The sequence below is a fragment of the Leptonychotes weddellii genome, chromosome 3 (assembly GCF_054177405.1).
Source record: "Leptonychotes weddellii isolate Sample4059 chromosome 3, ASM5417740v2, whole genome shotgun sequence".
NCBI lineage: Eukaryota > Metazoa > Chordata > Mammalia > Carnivora > Phocidae > Leptonychotes > Leptonychotes weddellii.
The window spans coordinates 127,947,958-127,975,179 of record NC_138371.1 but is presented as its reverse complement, the minus strand read 5'-3'; the positions used below and the strand labels follow the sequence as shown (position 1 = coordinate 127,975,179).

Genomic DNA, 27,222 nt, shown 5'->3' with positions numbered 1-27,222 from the left:
TTATCATCAGTCACACACAGCCTGCACTGCAAATGCTGCCTGGGATAGAAGGTCAGCCTTGGATAAAGTTTTGCACCATATATCACTTTTGATAGTTCCTGCTGCTAAGACCTATCCGAAGTAGGTTGAATTATTTATAGACCCAGGTTCTTTGCCAAAAATGACCAGTTATTGAAGCAGTTGGGATGACTAGAGCTGTCTCGTTAACCGACTTACATTTTGGCTTGTCACTCATGGGCGCTTTTTTTTTTTTTCATAAGTAGTAGTATTAAGCTGAGCTATGGCCACCAGTACTTTCAGACGGCCCATGAAAGCAAAGCACAGTAAGCCAACTTATTTTAAAATATCTTTTCTTTCACTGTGCAAATTAATTCCGTGGCATAAAGAGGGTGAGAAAATGCAGTAATGGCTGTGTCTATTTCAAGAAGAGGAAAGCAAGAATTTTACTCCTGGTGCTAAAAAATATTTTCACATATCAGAAAAGGCACTTTGTGGCTATAAAGCACTTTTCAAAGCAGTATTAAGGGAGTGGTGGTGGTGGTGGTGATGGTGAGCACTTGAAAAATAATCAGCATTGACGTTTACTGATTTGAAAACGAATCAGCTCGGAATACATGACTGAATTAAGGAAGTGAACACCGCAGCCAGATTTCCCTCCAAACTTGGCCAAATCCTTGTCTATCCATTTTAAACGTTTCAATGCTGTAGAGAGGACAGAGGCTCAGTAAATTTCCATTACATTTATAATCAGGTGGATTTCAAGGATAGGTGTAAGCTACGCGTGAAGATGAGTTCATAATGATGAAAGGGAAGTCAATGGCTGCGTGTTTACTGCATAGTTCCCGGGAACAGTGGGGACAGCTTCTGCGCACAGCACCAAGGTTAGGAGGAGGTATAAGAGTTGTCAGACAAAACAACTGAGAACACATTTGGAGGGAAGATGAAATTACATTAAAAAATTCACTCCTTTTAGCAATGTAATTTGATGTACATCTGTTAACTACCAAGTTTAATGCACTTCTGCGTTCACAGATTAAGAGTGATGAGTGTCCTGCAATAGCGCCAATGCCAAATCTTTTAAAACACAGAGTATCACTTTTAATCCAGAGTTGTTACTTTGTGTTTGAAGAGCTGAGGTCTGTGATTAAAGAAAAAAAGAAAAGAAAAGAAAAAGCAACTAACAACTAGGGAAAAAAAAAAAAAGACTGGAAGAAAGCAGTAAATCTCTCCCTGGCTGCATTAAACAAAAGTTATGCCATCTTTATGAAAGCCATCAGAATAGCCTTTATAGTTTCTATTGATTTCTTTAATAAAAGGCTGATATGCATTAGTTCCAGACTAATCAGATGGTTGGATTCTATTTACTTAAAAAAAAAGCCAAACTATTTTTTATACCAGTGTCAGCTCAAAGATTGCTTCTTAACCAGAGCAAAGAGTTCTTAAGCTATAATCTTTCCTCTACTACTTTGGAAGTTATATACTCTATTCCTAACTTACTGACATACAAACTTAATCAATATCGCATCCTTCCTCCTGAACAATGTAAGGCACTTAGAAAACTTTAACATTAGTCACTCCTCTCCTAACTTGTAGATTCTAATTGTCTCATAGTTTCGATATATGCTTCTTAAAATTTCACAAACTTTTATTATTTTTGTTCCTTATAATTAATGCTTGTTAGCCATATATTTACTACTTTCTCGTGTATTCTCATCTGAACTGGTTGATCCCTAGGCCTGTGCACAGCTATCCTCCTGGGATCTCCCTTCGTCATTCTCCTAGGAATTTTTTTTTTTTTAATAGCCCACATTTATAAAATTCTTCCTATGTGCCAGACACCATCCTAAGCACTTTATGTATATTTGAAATATTTAAGGAATACTACTTAAACAAATGAGGGGAAATAAAACTCCTAGCAACAAAGAGAAAAATGGTCAAAGATATAAACAGGCAATTCTCAGAAGAGTAAATCACAGCATATGAAAAGATTCTCAAAGTTCTTAAAAATTAGGGAAAGATAAACTGAAACCACAATAGAAGGTCTGATCCCTACAAGAGTAGATAAGGATGGGGAGCGTCAGGACCTCTTTTATGAGGCTGGAACAACATTGAGAAACAATCTGGTAATTCTACTCGTAGATATATCCCCTATGATTTCTTAGCATGTACACAAGGAGAGGGGTACAAGGATATTCATTGCCCATTATCTGTAATAGCAAAAATTGGAAAGAACCTAAGTGTACATCAACAGAGACCCGATGAATAAACTACAGTGTTCAGCAGTGAAAGTAAATGAAGGAGCTATCAATGTGGATGATGACAAAAGATCATCTCCTTTGACCAAACTCTAGTCAGGCTCTTCTGGATCCTCTTCCCAAACAGGCCCCAACTTTTAGGCTTCTGTATTCATCTCTGTACTGTTCACTTTTATCAAGAGTCCTGCTAAGTCAGTTTAACTAGAATCCCCCACCCTCCACATGTGATCAGGTTCCTCATCCTCCACCATCCCCGAGGTAAGGTCTAATCACCCTGGCCTGCCTTCAGCAAGAATCCTCCAGGGTCAATTTAGCCAGAAGTGTTCCTTTTCCTTGATTTCCTTTTAGTAGTTTTCTATCCACTGATCCCTACCAAAAGTTAGAAGATCTATACTACCTGATTTTGACACTCACTATAAAGCAGTGTCAAAGCTAGAAAGTAATCGAGTGTGCTATTAGTGAAGGGATAGACACAGAGATCAATGGAACACAAAAGAAAATACAAAAATAGACCCCAACATGTGTGGTCAGTTGATTTTGAGCAGAAGTCCAACTGCTGAAACTCAAGGGAGAAAGGACAGATCTTCCAGCAAATGGTGCTGGAACAAGTGAATATCCGCATACAAAACAATGAGTCTCAATCCACACCTTGCACCATATAAAAACAATTATCTCAAAATGGAACCTTAAATGTAAAATCTAAAACTACAAAATTTCAAGAAGGGAAATTTTCCCTTCATCAAAATGGGAGAAAACGTTTGAAAAGAATATTTGATAGTGGACTTGTACCCAGAATATATAAGGAACACACAAAACTCTTTAAAAAAGTCACCCAAATGGGGTGCCTGGGTGGCTCAGTTGGTTAAGCCACTGCCTTCGGCTCAGGTCATGATCCTGGAGTCCCGGGATCGAGTCCCGCATCGGGCTCCCTGCTCGGCAGGGAGTCTGCTTCTCCCTCTGACCCTCCCCCTCTCATGTGCTCTCTCTCTCTCATGCTCTCTGACTTTCATTCTCTCTCTCTCAAATAAATAAATAAAATCTAAAAAAAAAAAAAAAAAAAAGTCACCCAAATAACCCAAGGGCAAAAAATCTGAGACATTTCACTAAGGAAGGTACACATGACAAGATGCTCAACATCATTAGGCACTGGGAAAATGCAAATTAAAATCATAATGAAATACTGCTGCACAACTACTAGAATGGTGAAAGACTGGTTATACCAAGTACTGGCAAGGAGGCAGCAGAACTAGAACTTTCCTTCATTGCTGATAGGAAGGCAAAAGGTATTGTCACTTTGTAAAACAGTTTGGCAGTTCTATCATATAACGTAAAAATGCCATTCCAACGTATTTACCCCAGTGAAGCAGAGACTTATGTTCACTTAAAGATTTGTGCACAAGAGTTCACAATAGCCTTATTCATTATTGTCAAAAAGTGGAAATGATTCAACTATCCACCAACTTGTGAATGACCAGACGAAGTGTGCACAATCACACAAGAGACTACTACTTGGCAATAAAATGAACTACTGGCACAGACAACAATATTAATGATTCTCAAAGACATGATATTAGGTGAAAGAAACCACTTGAAAGAACATATACTGTATGATGCCATTTATATGAACATTCTGGAAAAGGCAGATCCGTAAGGCCAGAAATCAGTTCGGTCAGGGGACAGGGAGTAGGTGGAAAGGCTGACCACAAAGTAGCATGGGGAGATGGAACTGTTCTCTGTCAGTTATGGTGATGGTTACACAACTGTATGTGTTTGTCAAACTCACTGAACTATATACAAACTGAACTATATATAAACTGAACCTTAATAAGAACAAAGGCATACTTTAAAAATATCACTCTGTCTGATGCATGGAGAATGGGTAGGATGGGGAAAGAGTGGAAGAGGAAACGTCAGGAGGCTGTTGCAATATTCTAGTGCAATATGGCAGTGATTTGGATGTTGGTAATAGAACTCTAGTCAAGTGGGTAGAATCAAAATATATTGGTGAGGTTGTATCAAAAGGACACGGTAATTTATGATGGGATTAGATAGAGAGGATGAGGGAGATGAAGTATCAAGGTAGACTCCCGGGTGCACTGAATTCTAGTACAGAATTTCTTGTATTTCCTGGGATGGTGTCATGCCCCTGTACCTTTCACACAGGGTTCCCCCTTCCTGAAACAATTCCTTCATTTGATTCACTCCCATTCATCTTTTCAAGGGTCAGCTCATAATCACCAGTCTGGACTGTAAGCTTCTCCTTTTGTAGACACCTTGTGAATATTCCTGTCATAGCACTGTACTGAGACTGTCACTTTATTCACCTGCTTCTTCTACCTTAAGAAACATTTTGAGGAAATGGTGATTTCTTTGGAAGGAACTAATTCTAAATATCATCATATAACCAGGACTTGTCAACCCAGTAATAGATTATAATACATTTAGCATTATATTTATTAAGTCCACAGTGATAGTAACGAATGTAAACACAAGACAACATTTACTACCACTATGATGCAAATAACAAACAGTGGCTCAACGAGCAAACATTTTCATAATTATCCATTATGGTGAAAGCCCATGTGGTTCAGCAAGAATAGCCCTAGGCTTGGGATTGGAAGACCTGGTGCACATCTGGGCTCTGCTGGCCACTGGTGGGGTGGCCCTTGGCATGCCATCTTACCTCCCTTTGTCAGCCTCCCTGCATACAAGTTCAAGAGTACACTGATGACAGAATGGGGATTTGAATATTAAATAAATGTATACAAGGAAAAGTGATCGGCACAGGCCCTGGCCTATGTTTTGCAGTAATAAATATAAGATGACCCTGAGAGCACTGCTGAGGGGATCAGTCTGCATGAGTCTCTGGCCTTTCATCATAGCTGGCCCCATTTTCTGTGCCTGATGGTCTAATAATTTTTAAAAGTCTATTTGAAAACATCTTCTAAGTAAAGTTACTGTGTAGATTGTAAGGCAAAGGAAGAAGAGTTTTAATAGCAGTGCCTTCCATCACACACTGCGAGAAACTGAGTGAAAACTTTCTGAGCACACACAGAGGTCTTTTTAGCTACTAGACCCTGGTAGAATTATTCACATTTATACATATAGAATGATAATGATACATTAAATATCCTTACCCAAAGCAAACTACTTTTACTACCTCAGCAAATTAGGAATTGGTAAATTTCTTACCTTTTGGGTAGACATCTTTTAGAGGGACTTCTCCCGGGGGCAGAATCCTGACTATCTGATTAGTATCTAAAAGAGTCACGCAATTGCTCTGTTTTGGAGTTTCACTTTTCTTCTTTCCTCCATAGAATGTTCTGTCAGTGACACTTGGTTTATGCAAGGATGATGGCCTTCTCCAAGAATAGACTTCACTGGGTGACTGAAAGAAAGAAAAGATGAAAGTACTGAATATAGGGGTGCCTGGCTCAGTCAGTAAAGCATCTGACACTTGATCTCAGCTCAGGTCTTGATCTCAGGGTCGTGAGATCAAGCCCCACGCTGGGCTCCATGCTCGGCATGGAGCCTACTTAAAAAAAAAAAAAAAAAGTACTGAAATATAGTTGACCCTTGAACAACATGGGTTTGAACTGTGCAGGTCCACTTATATGCGGGTTTTTTACAGTTCAGTAAATGTGTTTTCTCTTCCTTATGATTTTAATGACATTTTCTTTTCTCCAGCTTACTTTATTGTACATATATAATGTTTATAACATGCAAAATGTGTGGTAATAGACTGTTTATGTTATCAGTAAGGCTGCCAGTCAACTGTAGGCTATTAGTAGTTAAGTTTTGGGGAGTCAAAAGTTATTCATGGAGTTTTGACTGTGTGAAGGGGGTCAGTGTCCCTAACTCCCATGTTGTTCAAGAGCCAACTGTACTATAAACTACATTCACCACACCCGGTACAATGCAGCCCTTTAAGCGGATACCAGTGGTAAACTTGTATTTCACAAGTATAAGAAAATCAAATTACTTCTTAACCTTTTTGAATTTGGTATAGGAAATAGCTGCTTCACCAACAATCATATTTTTCAGGCAAATGTGAAATATACAACATATTTTTTACGTTGAAATGAATTGTAACTAAAGAGAGGGAATATAACAATATAGTCAGTTTAAAAATAAAATAAATCTCTACTACATCTACTCTGTGGCATTACCAGCATTCTGAAGTACCTGAGTGTGCCTTTCCATTCATATTTCCTTCTGTCTGCCCTAGATGTTTAGAACTCTTCTGGAAGTTTGTATATTTTTTCCCTCTTGCTTTACTTAAAATTTTTACCATATATGCATTTATCCTTCCCTACCCCAAGATCATAAATATTCTCCTATATATTCTCTAAACGTTTTAAAGTTTTGTCTTTCACATTTAAGTCCTTAACCCATTTGGGATTTATTTTTGTGAATGGCATGAGGCAGAGATTCATATTCATCCTTTTTCACATGGATAGCTAATTGTCCAAATACCGTCAAATACCAAACAGCACTATCAACATTGCTATTATAAAATACAGTTCTGAATATGCATGCATCTGTTGCTGGGCACTTCATTCCACTCTCTTATTTATTTTTCTACTCCTACATGCATACCATTGTCTTAGTTACTGAAGCTTTATAATAAGCCTTGAAATTTAGTAGGGCAAGTTATCTCTGCCTCTATTTGGTTCTTCTTCAGGAACATCTTGATTATTGTTTGTCTTTGCTCTTTCATAAAATTGTATGAGAGTTGGATTTGCTCTGCACCCTTGTCAGTATTTGATATTGTCAGTATTTTTTTATGTTAGCCATGTAGTAGTGTCTTATCGTGATTTTAATTTGCATTTCCCAAATGACTAATGATGTTGAACATCTTTTCATGTACTTAATCTCTGTATCCTCTTAAATCATCTGTTCAAGTCTTTTGCCTTTTTTTTTCACATTTACCTCATTATTTCTGTATCTATCTAAATATATTGAAAACTGTGAGTTCACACAAATAGATTCAATTCCAATGCAATGACTATAGGATTCATTCTAGTGTTCCTTTCTCTATCTGTAACTCCCTTCTCCAACAGTGAGAAACTAGACTTCATTATCTTTAATATATTTACTTTCTTGCTCAGTTCCACTGAATGTGATTCATATCTCATCCCACTACTAACTTTCCCTCGCAAGCAAATGCCTTCCTTACTCTGCTTGGTCCTAATAGTCCACGCTGGGCTACGCTCATGAATGGACGCCCTCCTCACCTTACTTGGGCTCCTAAATCCTACACCAGGCTACCTCTACCTCCTCAGGGGCACCTCCAGGCATTGTGCCTGGAGTTCGTTGCTATCACTGGTGATTACACCCTTCCCCATCTGGGATGTCCTCACCTGCTCAGCCTCTGACCTCTGACACCTCACACTGAGCCACTGTTTGCCCATTTTCTATATTGGATGATTTGTTTTCTTGCTCTTGAGTTTTAAGAAATCTTTGTATGTTCTAGATACAAGTCCTTTGTTGGAAATATGATTTGCCAATATTTTTTCCCAGCCATATCTTTTCATTCTCTTAACAGTGTCTTTTATAGAGCTGAAGTTTTAAATTTTGATGAAATTCAATTTATCAAAAATTTTGTTATGGATCATATCTGAGATGCTCAGTAGAGTGTTTAATAGAAGTGATGATGGTGAGTATCTTGTCTTATTCTTGATATTAAAAGGAATGCTTTTAATGTTTCACTACTGAGGATGATATTTGCTATAGGTTTTTATGGCTATTTGGCATTAGGTTAAGGAAGTGATAATAAGTTAATAATAATTTAGGTGCCTCAGATAATGCTATAAAAAGTTGATAGGTGACATATCCCTTTATTGATAGCTTTATGAAGAGTCAAAAGAAATTCACACAAAAGCAGAAAGGCACTGTGGTACACGGGAAAGGATACAGGTTTGAGGGTAAGTCATCCTTGACCTCAAATCCCAGCTCCTTTACTCATAATTTTTGTGGCCTAGGGGATACATCTTTCTCTGTTTCTGTTTCTTCATCTATAAAACCTTATAAAATTGTTTTAAAAATTGTCATGTATGAAAGGGTTTAGAATAGTGCAATGCCTGATTTTTGTATTAGGGTCTAAAAAATACAATTTTATCATAGAATGTTGAAAGGCTGCCTAACTGACCCTAGTCTTTCATTTAACAAATATTCACTAACACCTCCTATGTGTTGGTTACCATACTAAGTAGGGGGGATAGAACTTTTTTTTTTTTTAAGATTTTATTTATTTATTTGACAGAGAGAGAGACAGCGAGAGAGGGAACACAAGCAGGGGGAGTGGGAGAGGGAGAAGCAGGCTCCCCGCCGAGCAGGGAGCCCAATGTGGGGCTTGATTTTAGGACCCTGGGATCATGACCTGAGCCGAAGGCAGACGCTTAACGACTGAGCCACCCAAGCGCCCCAGGGGGATAGAACTTTTAATTTAACAAGGTCACTAGTCCTACCAGCTATAAAGGATTTCTATAGGGTTAATACAAAGTGTCTTATACTCAGTGCCAAATACTTTTACTTTCTAACCCTTTTTTACAGTAACATTATATTTCTATACTAATTTCTTCAATCAGAAGATCAGTATTTTAAATGATTCCACCTTCAGAAATATAGATCTAGTATTTTCCCTACTGATGGCAGCAATCATTGAGAAAGCATATTAAACACAACTCTCATTTAGTCAAGGCTGCTGTAGATACTGTATTCCAACAACATGTTTCATTTTAGTTATATAATACCATAGCAAATGCTTTTTACTTGATAATTAGGAAGACATATGGCAAAATCCTAAGCCACATATTATACACTGGGTTTTGGATTTCAGATGTCTTATACCCTGAAATAGTCACCATTCATTAATTACATTAAAAATCTGAGATTATGTGAGATTGGCGTACCATCAAGCAGAGCCCATATTTTTATCTTTAAATGATTCTATTAAAAAATAAAAGCTACAAAGGAAATTATGAAAATTAAATGTTAAATCAAAACACATGGAGCTACATCTAAGGTTATTAGATGGCATCTTAGACTTAAATAACCTTTATATTTAATTTTCCCCTCTTTCCATTAGGAGAAGATGGTGCCTCATTTCACCCGAATTCAATTACAAATAGCCTCCTCTTTACAGATAACAGTACACAACAGCAGAAGGGATCACTTAAGAGCAAATTAAGTTGAAACTATCACCATAATCTGGATGCTGCAAAGATATGATAAATCAGAGCAAAACTCAATGGAAAGTGAATTGATGTTCATGAGTGTTGAAAACATTTAATCTACAGGAATGAGACTCCCCCTTCTAGAACTTTAAAAAATTCTAGAAGACGTGTTATTTTGTTAGTCTCAAACGTTTCTCTTGACAGATTACATAAGCACACATTAAGACAACATGATGTAAAATTACAGTCAGTCGGTTAAACATTTCACTGTGTCACAGGGACTCATACGGGAAAATACTGGTTTCCCCTTATTAAATTACATAATTACATTACCCTTTATTTTATTTTTTATTTTTATTTTTTTTATTACCCTTTAAATGTTAGTTTTAAAAAAGCAATGAAACTCTAGGTAGAATGCATTTTCTTTTTTTAAAAAATATTTTATTTATTTATTTGACAGAGAGAGACACAGTGAGAGAGGTAACACAAGCAGGGGGAGTGGGAGAGGGAGAAGCAGGCTTCCCGCGGAGCAGGGAGCCTGATGCGGGGCTCGATCCCAGGGCCCCGGGCTCATGACCTGAGCCGAAGGCAGACGCTTAACGACTGAGCCACCCAGGCGCCCCTAGAATGCATTTTCTAATGACTGATTTGGAATACAGACTTGATCTGAAATGTGTACCAGAATATCATTACATTTTTAACTAACCCTCAAATAGCCTTACAGATTATAGGCTAAACTGGAAGAAGAAATATTTATTCAATAATTGAGAAAAACTGGTGCTTACCACGAGATCTGGGAAGCCAATAACAACTGTAGCATAACTATTCTCATCTGAGAGAATTCGGTTAGGAGAGGCAATCTTTTGTCCGACAGCTGAACTTAGATTTTCAGATGATAGTTGATCACTTGAAATTGTATGAGGTATGCTGAGATCTGCTTCTGAGGTGTCAGAGAAACATTAGATACCATATGCCCCTAAAATGCTCCAGGAATTAATTTTTGCAAGATTTCATTCTTGCCAACTCAAACAGAAAAGCACAAGTTAAAAAAGAGAAAACACTTTAAATTATATTCATGGCCTTTTGTTTGAGAAAAGTCAGTGTTTACAATCAAGGCATCTTCTCTAAGTGAATGCAAGTATTTACTGAATTCAAAATTTGATTAGCAATACCTATTATCATTAATAGCACCCTGCAGGAAAGACATGAAACTGATCCAACCCAGTGCTGGTAATGGTATGTTTTAGTTTTTTTTTCTAAGTACTATTCACTCCCCCCAAAATGGTGATGAATTAAGTAGAAATCCTGAGGGGCTGTGTAAAAAAAAGAAAAGATGCTACCCTAAAAGACTAATGGACTTGGAACCTAAATGTATAGAAAAATTCTGATTTCTCAGTTCAAAAAATTCAAAGACAGAACTGAAAAGATTGTACATTCTTATTTACTAATTCTAATGTAGTTACTAAGTTCTCTCTTTTGGTATAAATTTAACATATGTTGATGTTATTGTTCTTAAATGATTCTAGAGGACTGTAAGCACGTACCATACAGCCATAAGCACAAAGAACAGGGAATTTACCTTGTGTAACTCCAAATCCTGTGCTAGGGGGCTCCTCTTTCAACATGTACAACTGGCAAACCCCACTATCCTCAGATGCAATGTGTGCAGGCTTACTTAAAAGATATCTCCTGTAAACAAACAAAACATCTATGTGAAAAGCTTTTCTTCTTTAATAATTGTGAGTCCAGACTATGAAAAATCAGAATTCCACACCCCCCCCACACTCCAAAGCCTTGTTTTTATATTCTGAGTATAATTTGCAATTTCAGAGTTACATCATGAATTAACAAATAACTTCTCGACACTGTCTAGAGGGAGTAGTGCAAAATAACAATGCAGTAATAAATAGGAACTAAAATCCAACACTTCCTATATGAGGACGGGCTGGGGGAAAAAAAAAGCAACCCTAATGTGACACACCCCCATTATCATGGAACCTGCTACTGATATGACTGTTTGATCAGCCAGCAAGTTAAGTGGGAATCTGGCCTCTTATTTGTGACTAGCTGAGGGACAGAAGCCCTCACCACTGTAATCCCCTTGATCTACCTATTTTTAAGATTTCTAAAATAGGGATGTATAAATAGCAAGAAATCTTTTGCAGAAGGATACTTCTGCTTGTCACCCTAGGGGCAGAAAGAGTCTGTATTTAGCCAGTGGAGGTAATGCGTGAGGGAGGGGACTCAAAATTTAGTGTGCACCCTATTTATGCCAAGTGCATATAATGTCCCTTTCATCAAGAAGTATACAATCCAATGGGGGGAGCTACACAAACATGAACATGACTAAGTAAGAGTAACCAAGATAAAACGAAGAAGAAACTCCTAAGGGGTGAATTCTGTGAAGCTCCAAAAAGGCAACAGCTCTAGGACAGAGACCCTCTGAAGAGAGGATAAATCAAAAATCTATTTTGAAGTGTCTCTAGTTTGGCAAGAATACTGTGAATTCTCAATGTACTAATAGGAAAAAAAAATCCAAAGAAATATGGATCATACGTAAAAGTCATTATGTTTTTACTGTTAATTTCAATGTCATTCTCTGAAACACTTTCATAATTACTCTGCGAAGCAATATTTAATTTATTTTAGTTTTCCCCCTCCCTTTCTTCTTTCACCTACAGAGACGCCAAATTCAGAAACTGTTAAAAGACGGACGTTGGAAGTCAGAACAGTAAGGATGCTGGATAACTGATAAACATGGTTGAGCTATGGTACACTCCGTGAGATGCTATGTAGATCTACCCACTGGTTTGTTTTGTCCTCCACCAGAAGCCACTTGTCCTCTGCTACAAGAAAAACTGTCTTGAGGTTGATGGGAAGTGAGATGGTGTGAGTTCGCCCTTCTAGAACATCCAGCACAGTCAGGCTGTTCCTGAAAGAGGAGAAGAAAACTATCTGAAAGGAAATGGTGAGGATAATGGTTGAGTAATGACGGCACAGTCATTTCATGATCTATCATGCAATGCTAAGAAGAAGGTGTTCAAGACTAAATAATAACAAAGAAAAATGGCAATTGAGACAATGGGGATGGGGAGGCAGAGGGAGAGCGAGTATCTTAAGCACCCAGCACAGAGCAGGACACGGGGCTCATCTCATGACCCAGAGTTCATGACCTGAGCCGAAATCAAGAGTTGGAAGTTTAACCAACTGAGCCACCCAGGCACCCCAAGTTCTATCTGTTCTTAGGTCTGTTTTTAAATGTTCTACAATGTGGGAAGAGTTACTTTTACAATAAAACATTTGCAATTTGGTTACACTGGTTTTAAAATAAGAAAAATATAATTAAACAAGGAAAGAGTGGACAAAATAAGGATCCCAGTTTAAATCTTCTATAACAAAGAGCTCACCCATTTTCTTTGTAGAATACTAGCCAGTTTTTGTGCGAAAATTCTTTACACATTTTATAAGTTTCCTAAAGACAAAACAAAACAAAATATTCACATTAAATGTGTGAGATGCAGTCATGTCTCTTCGGCTCCTTTCCCTTAAATAAAGTTCTTTGACATATAAAACATATAATTCTCTGAGAAGCGACCTCTTTACTTAAGACTCTTATGGTAATGTGGATCAAAATATATTTCAAAATTTATTTCATCTTTAGGATAAAAATTTTAAAAATAATGCCAAATACTGGTTAGAAATAAACCTGCTATCTGGTGATTAACTGTGGAATTTATATCATGACATAAACATACAGGAAACACCGTTTTTTATAGATTTGGATACATTTATGGCATTTAAATTATCTGGTTTTTTTTTTTTTCATGGTCTTTTAAGACTTAAGTATGCTCTTCTGCAGGGCAAAAAGTAAGTCTTGCTTTTTCTGAACGGCAGAATAAATTCTCTTGGATTGGCCTAGAACTTATTTACTAGTTTAATTTAGTTAACGTATTCAAATGTTTATTTATCTAGTAGGTGCAATCAGGTGTCAAGCTCATCAGTTTATTACATAAATCCAAAACGTAAACACATAACTTGAAAACAGTTCAGTGACTACATGGTCAGGAACTTGTCATGAATATCATGCTCAAAAAGCTCATGATGTTCTATTATTATTATAGTTCAGTCCTGACAAGTCTTCATGTGAGTATGATGTCTACAAACAAAAAGTTACTGGTTACTTAATTATAAGTGTACCTATGTCTATTTGTATGACATGAACATCTACAAGTGCACAATAAGAGAATTCTCTTGTGCAGTGTAGTAGTAAACCAAAGGCATGGAGAGGGATGGGCATGCATGCATCTTTAAGGTAGAAAGCTCCAGAAAACAGAAATCCTTGGCAATTTGCTGGACACGTTGGGTGTTCCTTACTGTTTCCTCCTTGTTCCACCAGGAAGGTTTCTTAGATGGACCCTCTTCTGAAGGGAGGATGAGACGTTGAAGGGCTTGGCCAGTGGTATCTAACAATAGGATGACATTACTCTGGAAACAAAGAGAAGAGTAAAAAGCTCAAGATTTGTTTTTTTTTCCATTTTTCTTTCTTTTTTTTTTTTTTTTTTAAGCAGCAGCCTCTTGGCAACCTGGGAATAAAGGATACAGTGGTAAACCAAAGGGAAGATGACAATATTGAAAGACTTAAGAGACACCATAAAGACACTAAATGGTTATCCTTAATATAGAATATAAAGTACTAGATGGTTATAGGAAGATATTTCCAATTATGTAATGCAGAATGTATTCTCTTTGAAGACTTTATCTTAAAACCATCTCCTTCTAAATACAGGCTACTTTAACCATGATTCTGTTTTATTATGTACTTGAGGAAATTAAGAGGATCAATAATTTTTAAAGTCCAGTTACTTTTATTAAAACTACACTTATAAAGAATATTTTGTTGAAAACTGTCTTACGTTGTGCATATTAAATCTCACCTATGTTTTTCACAAATCCAGGTTTACTTCAGAAGATATGTACATGATAAAAAGATGGGTTAGCAAGAAAAGATCAAGGATCCTAAGAACCTAGTTCTAGAATGAATGTTTCTTCATTTTAAAATTCACTAACCTTGAAGATCTCACAGTTGGTGCTGCAATAATGTTCAAACGAGAGGTTTCTCCAGCAGTATTAATCACAGTTTTGCAAATGAAGTAATAATCTCTCAGTAATTAGCATTTTTTTTAAGAAAAAAATTTTTAAATAAACCTTAAGCATTAAAATCAATGAACAGAAACAAATGAATAAGAACTTAAAATTGAGAAAGCCAGAAAAGGTGAAATATTTTATTTTATTATTTATTATCATTTTTTAAAGATTTTATTTTATTTATTTGAGACAGAGAGAACATCAAGGGGGGGCAGAAGGGGAACCAGACTCCCCTCTGAGTAGGGAGCCCAACATGGGGCTGGATCCCAGGACCCTGGGATCATGACCTGAGCCGAAGGCAGACGCTTAACCAAAAGGTGCCCTATAAGATGAAATACTTTAAAGAGATGCAATGAACTTGGCTTTCTATGTTTGAAGATTAGACAAAAAGGTGTGCAAAAAGGGCACCTTTAAGTTGTCAGGCCTCATTGTTATGCAATTGTCTTCTTGTTTTTGTTTTAAATTTGAGGCTCCTCCAGTTATCCTAACCCCTATGAACTTTTCATTTCAAAAACTTTCTTTGGGGAAAATGACGTCATAAGGCACCCAAAGAAGTAATATATAGTTTGCAAAATATAGGAAACAAATAAGAAATGTCTGTTTGCTTGTCTTTAATATTTACTGAGCAGCTTATGTTTAAAGCACAAAGGAGAACACAATGATGAATTAACCATGACCCTTGCCCTGTCTTATGTAGTCCAGTTGGAAATAAAAAGAAATGCAAAAAAAGACTGATGATTCATCTGCAAATCTGGGACCTCATCGTGTGGTTTCACGTCTATTTGACTAGCTAATTGTATTGAAGTGCTCAAGCATCAAAGTCATATTTGTACCACATAAGATTCCTTCTCTCCAAATCTCGGCTGTATTAAAAAATCCTACTAAGCATGTCGACAGAGCCTAAACTTCTCTGCAAACACCACTCTTCGAGTGCATCATTGGTATAATATGCAATTCTCCTTTCAGAATGTGTGTTAAGGATATTCTTTATAAAATCATCATTTCCTATGAGAAGTATTATTTCTAGCCTCTGAAAGTTTGAAAATGATGGCAATATCTTAAAAGTTTTACTTAAGAAAATGTATTAAGTTAAAAATTTACAGTCTCCATCTAGAGTAAATCTTTTCTAGCAATTATTTTTTAAAGGAGAAAATCTTTCTCGTATGATAAGTCTGAACATTAACACGAATTCTTAGCACTTTAGCAATTTGGGATAATATTAACTCTTCTAAGCAAAAGAAAGTCCTAAAAATAATGTTTGATTCCAAAACATGATTAAACAGAAGAATAAGCAGATGATTAAACAGATACGATTAAGCAGAAAAAGTAAGTTAGTACGGTTTTGCATTTTTCTTCCTTTTTAGGGTCTGATACTTATATGTTCATTATTTGGCATAAGTGGACTGAAAAACTGTATCTTTCTAAGTAAGTGACAGAAAACATATATATTTCCAGCCATGGTTGTATTTAGACTGTTTTAGAAGCAATTGGCAACATGAAGGAGTTCTGTTTCTCCATCCTTTTAGATGCTAATGGTTTCCTTCTGTAAATGACTAATAATATATTCTGTCTGAGTTTAAAAATAGAATTTTGCATCACATCTGAGTACATGTAACTGTGGCTTTGGGGCTCCTTTAAGGGGGCAGGGAGAAGAAGCAAGTGAGCAATTTTATTATGTTTGTATCTGACTGGGAGAAAAGTAACCTCTGGATGACCTCAATGTCCTAAAGTCTGAAATTCTAAACTTTGTACAGATGAAATAAGTAATCTCATGGCAGGGGAGGGGGAGGGGAGGAGGGTCTTTATTTTTAGGCATGGCAAAGTTTCCCTTTCCTCACTTAAGATTTTATTTTAGCAAGGAAGTTGAGCAACTTTTTTAGCCAGGGAAATGCATCCATAGCAAAGCTTTATAAAGACAAGACCCAGAGGAATTAATGGGAGTACTTCTCTACGATATTTTAGCTCTGCTTTCAGGGAGGGCAGAATGGGGAAAAAGGAATTGAGGACAGTGCACTCATTTGCTAGTTGATTAAAATTATTTACCATTTGTTAAATTTTACAGACGCATGCTGTTCATTTGGAATCAAAGAGGTCTTAGCCTCCTAACAGGGCCATAATATAAAATAGGCAGCTAAGATACTCTCTCTGGGAAAAGAAGAGGCAATTCAGAGTCCAGTGGAAGTACTCCTATAAGCTGTGCATGCTTGCTCAGGGGTGCTGAGATAGTTTTCTAGAAAACGGTTCAGACTGTGGTCAAAGGGCCAAGTCAGGTGGTAGAATGCAAGAATGCCAGGAGGCCAAGGGCTGCTATGGAAGTTAGGTACCTCTTTGCACTCAACAGAGTATTAATCAGCGATGTTGCCAAATAGTTGGATCTTTTGAGAAAATATAATACTTGCTAGGAACCTAAAAATCTAGTACTTTCAAAGAATTGGTATATGTAGATTTGACAGTTAATTTGACAGCTGAAAATTGGGCAGGACTGTTTGAATAAATACTCCAAATTTAGATTTTTATGGAAATGCGATTGGCTTACTGAATTAAAAATCACCAAGATATCATGTGCTTTTTATGACAGACTCTTCTCCTTGTGGAATTCAATTCAATGGCATTGATATTTTATTAGAAACCTATAAAGTAAAACCCTTATTCCATGTGAAAATTAAAAAAAAAGTGAAAATCAGAAAAAAGTTTAACTCAGAATTTATGATAATTTATGCAAGGCCTAAAGTTAAAGTTGACTTACTGACTCAGTGAAACACTGACATGTTATTTATGCAATATTTCCTCTTGATTAGACATGGTCTAAAAATATTGTTTCTTGGTAACTCTTTGCTCTCCTGGTGACTTTAAATACTTATAAATAACAACACTGCATTTCTTTAATATTTTCCTATTGTGAATACTTTTTAATTATTCAGATTATTCTTTTCTCCAAGTAGCTGCTGTGAGTGAGATGGTGGATGAAGTTTAATTCTGGTGGGGCCAATCCAATTTGGTTTGAATCTCAGTTTTACCATGTATCTACTGGGCAGGTTATCTAAACTCTCTGAGCCTCCATTTCTCCCATTTAAATAAGGTTAAAGGCAGCCTCAATGTGCTACTGGAAGAATAACATGAAACAATGTATGTCATCTTTTATTTGGCACATTGCCAGCATTTAATAATTGATCCTTCTCCTTGAGAGGCTCATCACTTGCTTTCTGGGATACCACACTCCCTGGTCTGTCCACCTACTTCGCTGGCCACTCATCTTTAGTCCCCTTGGCTGATTTTCCCTGTATCTCCCTGATTTCTTAATATTTCATTGCCCCAGAGCTTGGACTTCTCTACCCACACTCACTCCCTTGGTGACCTCTTTCAGTCTCATGGTTTTCAATAACATTTTTCTGCCAAGTACCCCCAAATTTATATTTCCTGTTCTGATCTCTCCACTGAACTCTAGGCTCATCTACTTGGATGTCTAACAGGCATCTCAGATTTAATCAAATGTCTAATCCCTCACAAATCAGTTCCTCATCTCAGCTGATGGCGACTCTACCCCTTCAGTTGCTCAGGCCCTAAACCTTGAAGTTGCCCTTATTAACTATACCCTCTTTCACCCCATGCATTTGATCTGTCAGGATCCTGTTGGTTCTACCTTCAATACACATCCAGAATCCATCATTATTGACAATCTTCATTCTCTAAACTGCAATGATCTCTTGCTGGATCACTGCAAACATTTCTTAACTAGTCTCCTTCTTTCTGCCTCAGCACCTACAGACTATTCACTGCAGAGGAGCCAGAGAAATTCTTAAAAATATAAGTCAGGTCATGCTACTCTTCTGCTTAAAACACTCTAACACCTTCCTCTTCCACCCATAGGCAGGGCCCAGGACGTTACAATGGTCAATGAGGCTCTGCACAATCTGCTTCTCCATCCCTTGCACCATGCCCCTTCCCCAACCAGCTGAGCAACCTCTGTGACCTCCACCACCCTATACTTTCCCCCTCACTCAATCTTCCCCACCACACTTCTTTAAAGATGGAACAAAAGCATGCTCCAGCCTCTGGGCCTTTGAACTTACAATTCCCTTTGCCTAGAACTCTCTTATTTTAGATATCTTTTCTCCCCCTCACTTCCCTAAAGTCTTTGCTTAAGTATCCCCTCCTCATTTAGGCAATCCCTGCCCATCCACCCTATTTTAAATGGCAATCTTCCGCCAGCCTTCTCTTTTACTCTCCCTTGCTTCTCATCTTCTAACTTGAGATATAATTTAATGATTTCTTTTGCTTATTGTCTACCTCCCTGCACCAGAATGTAAGCTTTTCAGGACAAAGATTTTTGTGTTTTGTTTGCTGCAGCATCTCCAGGAATAGGCACATGATATGTATTTGCAGAATGAATAATATGCTCAGTATTGTGGATACTAGGTGGATAATAAATATGCAAAAACATTACACTTCCTTCTATTGGTATAGTACAGAGTAACTTAGACCTTTAGAATTCTCACTAATTGCAACACAGCCTGCTTTTTGATCTCTACCTTCTGTTTGGAATTATTTTAAGCTTGACTCTAAGCATCTGTACGACCTTGAGCATCATTACATACCAAAGGATCTCAGTGTAGTCTTGCAGTGAACTGAAGGTTTATGTCCTCCCAAAATTCATATGTTGAAATCCTAAGCCCTGATGTAGTAGGAGGTGGGGCCTATGGGAGGTGAGGAGGTCAGGAGGGTGGAGTCTTCATGAATGAGGTTAGTGCCCTCATCCATGAGACACCGAGGAGATGCCCTGCTCTTTCTGCCAAGTGAGGTTACAGTGAAGACACAGCGGTTTAGGAAGTGGATTCTCACCAGACACCAGATCCAGATCTGCTGGTCCTTGATCTTGTTCTTCCCAGCCTCCAGACGGTGAGGAATACATTTCTGTGGTTTGTAAGCTACCTAGTCTATGCTCTTTGTCTGACAGTAGCCCGAACAGACCAAGACAAGTCCATTCACTATATTTATATGGCTATCTCTACATGAAGAAGGTCATTCAGGTTTCAGATAAAATGTCATCATCCAAGAGGAGCACTCTTTAATACTGTTCACTCTTCCACCTCCTCCTACCCCACCCCTATCACTCCCTAGGACATTACCTTGTTTCGACACAGCACTTAATCACTACCCGAGATGGGTGCATTTATTTGTTGGCTTCCTTTGTTGTTTATCTCCCCAAAGAGAATGGAAGCTTCACAACAAAGAATTATCTGGCCTCAAATGTCATCAGTGCTGAGGTTGAGAAACCCTAACTTACAGGCTTCCAGAATCACAGGTCATGTTGAAGTCTCTGCAGAGAGGAAGATATTAGCCTACCTTTGTGGTACTGACAAAACACAACTCTGATCCCTCCTCCATCTTTACGAAAGCAGTATTTTTACTTACAGGTTGCAAGTCACTCTTGCCTTTTCCGTCACATAGCTCATTGTTGGCATAACTGTACCATGTAAGCAGCCTGGGATGCCTTACCTGCTGCTCATGGAGAATCACTTGACCCTTGAGGGGATTTCCCAGTGGTGCCACTGTCACAAATGGGTGCCAAACTCTACTGGCCATTCTTGGGAAGATGTCAGAAAAGTCCGCCAAGTAGCCACTTTTCCCAGTCATGTTCATAAAGTATAAGGTGATGGGATTGCATGCAACTACATAGAGGGTATTTTCCTCATTTTCTGTAATGACAAAAAGGTGTTAGTTTTGTGGTCTACATGAGATTTTCTGACTGGTCAAGAGGTCTGGTGAAATCTGAATCATGAGACAGAGTGCACAGCTGGAACTCAGCGGATGACTTGTAGATGGACTGATTAGGAGATAGACATATATAGAAATTAACTCTGATTCTAAGCTTTTCTCTCACAAACACAGAAGAGGTAAAAAAGCAAAGAAAAAACAACAAAAACTCTAGTCTGCATATGCGGACAATACTGAAAGAGAGAGTTAAATGATAGGAAGGGCAGCATCTGGGTTTTGTTTTTAAGGGCTAATTCTGACTGACAGCAGCTGCCTGGAAGGTTGTTTTGAAACGGCAAAGGCCAGGACAAGGTTTCACCAGAAAAGCGTCCTGATTAGCCAAGCCTCTCGTAGGCGTGGGCCGAGGATCATGCATACTTATTTCCTATCCCGAAAGATGCAACAAGGGCCAAAGTTCAAACTTTATCCGCAAAATCCATATTTATTCTCTACTAGTGAATGTAAAATACCTTCACAAGAGCACCAGTCTGTTACCAAAAAGCTCTGTATATTTTAAAGCACATACTTTTATGCAACAAAGCTGATTTTAGGAATAAACAATATTCATAGAAGTTATATGAGCAAAAAACTTGCTTCTGTCTTTTCGCCTCAACAATCCCCATCTTAGGCAAGTGACTTTCTCCCTTTCCTCTGTGAACTGAGGAAACCTTAGTTTAACAGGACCTTAGTAACTGCCATCAGTTGAAAACTTCTGCCAAAACGTACCCAAGGGCACAATGCATGAATCAGTATGTAATGGCAACAGTCCAGAAATGTAGATGCCAAAATTTCACATCCTTTATTTGCCGTTCTTTACAATAAGTTTAATGATTGCAAATTACTCCAGCCCTGCTTTCGTAGTTCATGTAATCATCAAACTGGAATCCCAGCCCCCAAATCCAATGTTTCTCTTTTTCTTTTCCCCTTCTATTTTTAGCATACACCTGGGTGTGTTTAACTTTGTGCTACAACTGTAATGAGAAACAGACATATGCATACAAACTTAGCAGGGCCTATGTGGATTCCACAAAAGTATTTTGTTAGGTTGTTATAGGAAATTAGTTCTAAATTACATACAATTACTATCCAATCCAAAAATGACACAGTTACTGAGTCTATCATAGACTTCTTGATGTTTAGAGGTTCTTTTAATCCCTCTTTTTAAAAAAAATCAGTGCAGGAATGAAAAATCAAAAGAATAAATTGACATACCGTGTGATGTAGCAATGTCACAGATTAAGTTAATTTCATCCAATGGTAACTTCCAGGAGGCACATTCTTCAGTAAAGGTTTGGGATCTTTCTTCATATCTTTCTATTGGATACTCCTGTACGTTTATAAGGGCTGGACCCTATAATAAAGTAGTTATCTGGGTTAAGGAATTTAGGTAGTTACCAAAATGTAGGAAGGCTAAAGTTCTTCGAAAATATAGAGTGTAAATTTAAATACGCAACATCATGAATTACCTCGTCTAATTTTATTGACTGACATGGTACCTATAACAATAATACCACACACTTGCATTTATAAATGCTTTCATTTGTGCTATCTTATTTAATTTCTCACTTTCTTTTCTGTTTACTCACAAAATATACCAGATGTAAAATCCCATAGGTTTCTCATTACTTCATTCCTTCCTAAGCCAAGAGCAAGTTCTGAACTGCAAGTATTAGGACCCAGGGCTGTCCAAACCAGGAGAATAATCAGTAAATGTATGAATCAGGGCCTGATACAGTTCCATTGTAAAGAATGATTATTATATCATTATATAGAAAGTATGGGCTGAACCTGGGTCTTTGAAATAAAATATATATAAAAAAAGTGACATTTGAAATAAAAAAAAAATAACCACTGATAACCACTACCTTTATTTACAAAAGGCGGACTATAACACAGGTAGTGAACATTACTCAATATAAACAGAAGGAGAGGAATTAATTTAATAATGTTATTGATATTAGGGCTGGGTCCTTCGAGATGCGAACTATATAGAACTATATAGATGTAACCACACTTTCAATATCCGCATGCCATACAGTCCTTAATTAATTAAAAATGTCTGGGTTAGATAGTGACTCTTGTAGCATCCCTGCCACCCTCGACCCCGCTCCTTTCTATCTGGTCCCTATCTCAGGAGCCGGAAGTCTAAAAACTATGTTCCTCATACTCCCATGCAGTAAGGGTTCCGGACATGATTTAGGTTCTGCCAATGAAATGCACTTGCATGGTCCACAGGTCAAACCTGACCCACTGCCTGCTTTTGTAAATAACATTTTATGAGAACACAGCCACGCTTCCCCTGCTAACATACTGTCTACAGCTTCTTTTGTGCGACCCCAGCAAATGGAATAGCAGCAGCAGAATCTGCATGGCCAGAAACAGTTACTATCTGGCTCTTTACAGAAAAAGTTTGCTGATCCTGCTTGGCTATGTAGCTGCCAGCAACAGGGGTGGTGGTAGAAGCAGAAGCACTGATCTTGAGACTGAAAATCCAGTGGTGGCCCTTTGACTTCTGTTTCTTCTGTCCTTTCTGGTGATTTTATAAGCATCCAATTCCCCACAGTAAATCCCTTTCTGCTTGAAATACCTAAAGGAGTTTCTGTTGCAACTAATGATTGATACTCTTTCCCTTTGCCTTTTTACACGGAAACAAGTATCGTGGAGTCAGTGTCCTAGGATAACACACAACATACCTGACTCTAACTCAGGTTAGTTCTTAGGAATTCTATTAGCCACTAGCAATGATCTACACTGAGTTCCTCAGAGGCCAGACTGGCTTGAGAGCTGGAGCAGAAGCTAAATCTAAAATAACCTCAGAACAAGTCATTTCTGGGATTGTATGGGCTTTTCCCAGGGAAGATATAGAAAAATTTGTAACATTCAACATTTTAACGAAGAAATAATGATATCAACCTTTACGTCTATATGATGAGTTTCTGCTGGACACAACAGTTTTTGTATTCCATTTCTTGACTGACCAATCGTCCAGTAGCCCATGAACGTCGGCTCTGGCAGAGGCAACCTGGCAAGGATGATTTGAAAAGTAAACATTTCTTCTTGTTTCTAAGTCATAGAAAAAAAATAACGAGCCGTCTATTATCAACCACATGAATAAATTTGAAGAACGCTTCACTTAGAAGTGAGTTATATTTTATTTTATTAAAAGTCTATAGTATGACATTTAGAATATACTTTAAGAAGAAGATTACACTCCTGCCATTTGCAACGACATGGATGGAGCTAGAGAGTATAATGCTAATCGAAGTAAGACATAGAAAGGCAAATACCATATGATTTCACTCATATGTGGAATTTAAGAAACAAAACAAGAAAGGGGAAAAAAAGAGAGAGGGAGAAATCAAGAAACAGACTCTTAACTATAGAGAACCAAAGTGATGGTTACCAGAAGGGAGGGGGTGGGGGGGATGGGGGAAATAGGTGATGGGGATTAGGGAGTGCGCTTATTCTGATGAGCACTGGGTGATGTATGGAAGTGTTGAATCACTATACTGTACAACTGAAATTAATATCACACTGTATGTTAACTAACTGGAATTAAAATAAAAACTTAAAAAAAAGAAGACTTCACATTTCTGAAACTCAGAAGGTAAGGTCCTATTCTGTTTTTACCTTGATGACAAATATAATTAAGGTTTACTCCTTAATTTCTCCTTGACTTGGTAGAATACTTAGTAATTTAACACCTCAATTCCTAGTGAAGTACAGGAAGGATTTAGAGAAAAAAATGAAATAATCCATCTATTTTTTTAGTCTATTCTTTTAAATTTGGAATCAAATAATAAATAGTACACAATACTACAAGTCACATATTTCTAAGTTGTACAGGGCAAGTTTCATAGAGTGTATTTTAGTACTTTAACCTTTCCTCCTCCTCCTCCTCTTCTTCTTTTTTTTACTTTGAAGTGTAATATACATACAGAAATGTTCACACCAATGTATCACTTAGCCCTGAATGCACCGCTGTATCCAGGTCCTCATCTCCACTAAGGGAGCTACTATCCTGACTTTGAATGGAATTATTCTGTGTGTATTTATTTATTTATTTATTTATTTAAAAGATTTTATTTATTTATTTGACAGAGAGAGACATAGCGAGAGAGGGAACACAAGCAGGGGAGAAGGAGGGGAGAAGCAGGCTTCCCTGCGGAGCAGGGAGCCTGATGTGGGGCTCGATCCCAGGACCCTGGGATCACGACCTGAGCCTAAGGCAGACGCTTAACGACGGAGCCACCCAGGTGCCCCGGAATTATTCGGTGTTTAGATTCCTTTTTATTTAAAGTGACTTTTACATAAAGTGATTTGTCAAAATATGGCAATGCTAAACTATAAAAGCACAGACAAATTTTTGAGAATAAAGCCTTCTCATTTTAATCATACTATCTCTTCTTTGAATCTTTAAAAAGAGAACCATTAATTTGTCATTTAATTTATTATAAATTTATTCTATGGTAAGTTAAGGTAAAAAATGATTCAGAGTTAAAAAGTCATTTAAAAATAAAGCATGTGGGACTATAAATTGAAATACATGCATGGAATGAGTTTGATGATTATTAAAAGAGTATATATTAAAAAAGAGTATATATTTACATTTAGTAATTATTTTATTTTCACTAAAAGGAGTACACATATTTCCATATGCTTAATAAGACCATGTTAAGGCTCAGACAGTTTTTGCATAAAATAATGGAACCAAGCATTCTGGTAATACGCTTCTTGCCCCTTTGAAATGCTAATGTTTAACATACACACAAAAGAATTTTACAGCGAAATTCTTCTAATTCATATGACATAAATCTCTCAAAAGGAGGTATGTGCTTTTTTATCTATCATCTAAAATACATTTTAAGTGTCTGGACAATTACCCAGATTGGTCAGCCACTTCCCTGTTTTTACTAGAAATGGGGTGGGAGGGGCACTCAATCAGGGGATTTACCATTATTGTGTTTTCTCTTTTAAATGTAATAAAAACACATTTCAGTGTCAAAAGGGCAGATCTTGAAAACATGTTGCCAACTAGAATCTCTCCTTGTTTAGGGAATGAACAGCATTTTTCACTTGTTTTCAGCAGTTCACTAAAGGAGAATTAGATCTCCAAATAGAGGAGAATATAAAGGAAGGACACACCTAATTTCCCTCTAGCCTGGAAGACTTAGTGAAACAAAATGCAGGAGGCCTGTGTTCTAGTTCTTCTATTAACTAGCTCTGCAAATGTGGGAAGAGAAAAGTCAGCTAATTTCTCCGAGTGTTAATTTCTTCCTTTGTGAAATGAAAGGGATGACAGGCAAGGTTCCTTATAGACTGAGGAGTCTCTGATGATCTATCGCGGGAGCGAGTAGAGGGAAGTGTCAGTGCTAGACTCAAGAGCCTTGCAGTACCTTCGTGCTCTGAAGTGAAAATACTCAGAATGAAAATACCTATACCCACCAACAGAATCAGTGCCCTTGACAGATAAGTATGCTTCATTAAAGCTTATAAAACAGGCTCTAAATACATCTCAAATTAGCTCTTCGAAGACAACAGAAACAGTTACACATCTTGAAATCTAATTAGAAGTGGACAATTGCTTTAAAAAATGATCCTAGGTTGACAGGTTGATATCTACTCTAAAAAATGGATCTAAAATAGCCTCTAATAATCTCACAAAAATATACAGATGCTTAAAAAAAATTCATCCACTTGAGAAAAAGTAACTTTATTCAACTTCCAGTTTTTATGGACAATTTCTGGGATGCTCATGAAATCTGGTTTGAACTTGCAAACTCATTCTAAATAACACTCATGGAAGATCAGGCTGCCTGGTTCCATCTAAAAATAGCACTAGCTGTTTGGTTGGCAGCATGTGGGAAGAACCCTCAGGTACCCCATATGGAAACTATCTGGAACCACATAACAAGATTGCTATTGGCAATAACAGCTAAAACCAAAAGACACACGTTGGGTATTCTGGAGTCATACAACAAACTGACTCCACCTTGCTTCTTGGTAACACGAAGTGTTGTCCTAAGACTTTTCCTGTGGGCTCCAGACTGGCCAACTGAGGTAAACCAAAGCCCCTCATTTATTTTTCACTACTAAGTCCTCCCAATAAGCTGTGGAAAAATGTATTACTAACTCTTTCCCCTTCAATAAGTCAGTAGTCAGGGGAAAGGGGAAGCACTGTATTTGGGTGCAAGAGCTTTGGAACTGGAAACATAATCAACACTAATTTGGGGCTAACTCTAAACGAATAACCAGTTAGCAAAAGACCCTATATTCCATTACTGAAATCTGTCATCCAACTTTAATCACACTTAAATTGTTACACCTGATTTCGTGGAAATGACAATGGTATTTTCCATGATTTTCAGATCTTGACACTTGTATTGTTTATTAAAGTCTTAGCTGGAATGATGTCTGGATTTGATTTTAAGGGGGAGGAAGATGAACTTAAGGCCTATAAATAGCACTACTTTTTATCTTCAATGTCATTCATGAATTTATGTTTTTTAAAACAATGTTTCAATTCATATGTTGTGATGTTCCTTAATCCCTGGTGGAAGTATTAATAAAGATCTGGAAATAAAAGTTTTTTTTTTTTTTAAGATTTTATTTATTTGACAGAGAGAGATAGCGAGAGCAGAAACACAAGCAAGGGAGTGGGAGAGGGAGAAGCAGGCTTCCCGCTGAGCAGGGAGCCCGATGCGGGGCTCGATGCTAGGACCCTGGGATCATGACCTGAGCTGAAGGCAGACACTTAACAACTGAGCCACCCAGGCGCCCCACTTTTCGTGAAAACTTTTACTTCCAGGGGCGCCTGGGTGGCTCAGTTGTTAAGTGTCTGCCTTCAGCTCAGGTCATGATCCCAGGGTCCTAGCATCGAGCCCCGCATC

The 27,222-nt window shown here is 37.6% G+C and overlaps 1 protein-coding gene across 1 annotated transcript in view; it reads right to left on the bottom strand.

Annotated features, from left to right (window-relative positions):
* The window catches only part of VWA8 (von Willebrand factor A domain containing 8), a 305,881-nt gene that overhangs the window by 87,621 nt on the left and 191,038 nt on the right, over positions 1-27,222 (bottom strand). The window contains exons 26-34 of the mRNA XM_081815509.1: positions 23,246-23,354; positions 21,545-21,683; positions 20,075-20,274; positions 13,808-13,918; positions 12,841-12,905; positions 12,240-12,365; positions 11,013-11,122; positions 10,219-10,373; positions 5,448-5,643 (exon numbers count right to left, since the gene is read on the bottom strand). Of these exons, the coding sequence (XP_081671635.1) occupies positions 5,448-5,643; positions 10,219-10,373; positions 11,013-11,122; positions 12,240-12,365; positions 12,841-12,905; positions 13,808-13,918; positions 20,075-20,274; positions 21,545-21,683; positions 23,246-23,354 (1,211 nt within the window). The remainder of the gene's footprint in view (positions 1-5,447; positions 5,644-10,218; positions 10,374-11,012; positions 11,123-12,239; positions 12,366-12,840; positions 12,906-13,807; positions 13,919-20,074; positions 20,275-21,544; positions 21,684-23,245; positions 23,355-27,222) is intronic.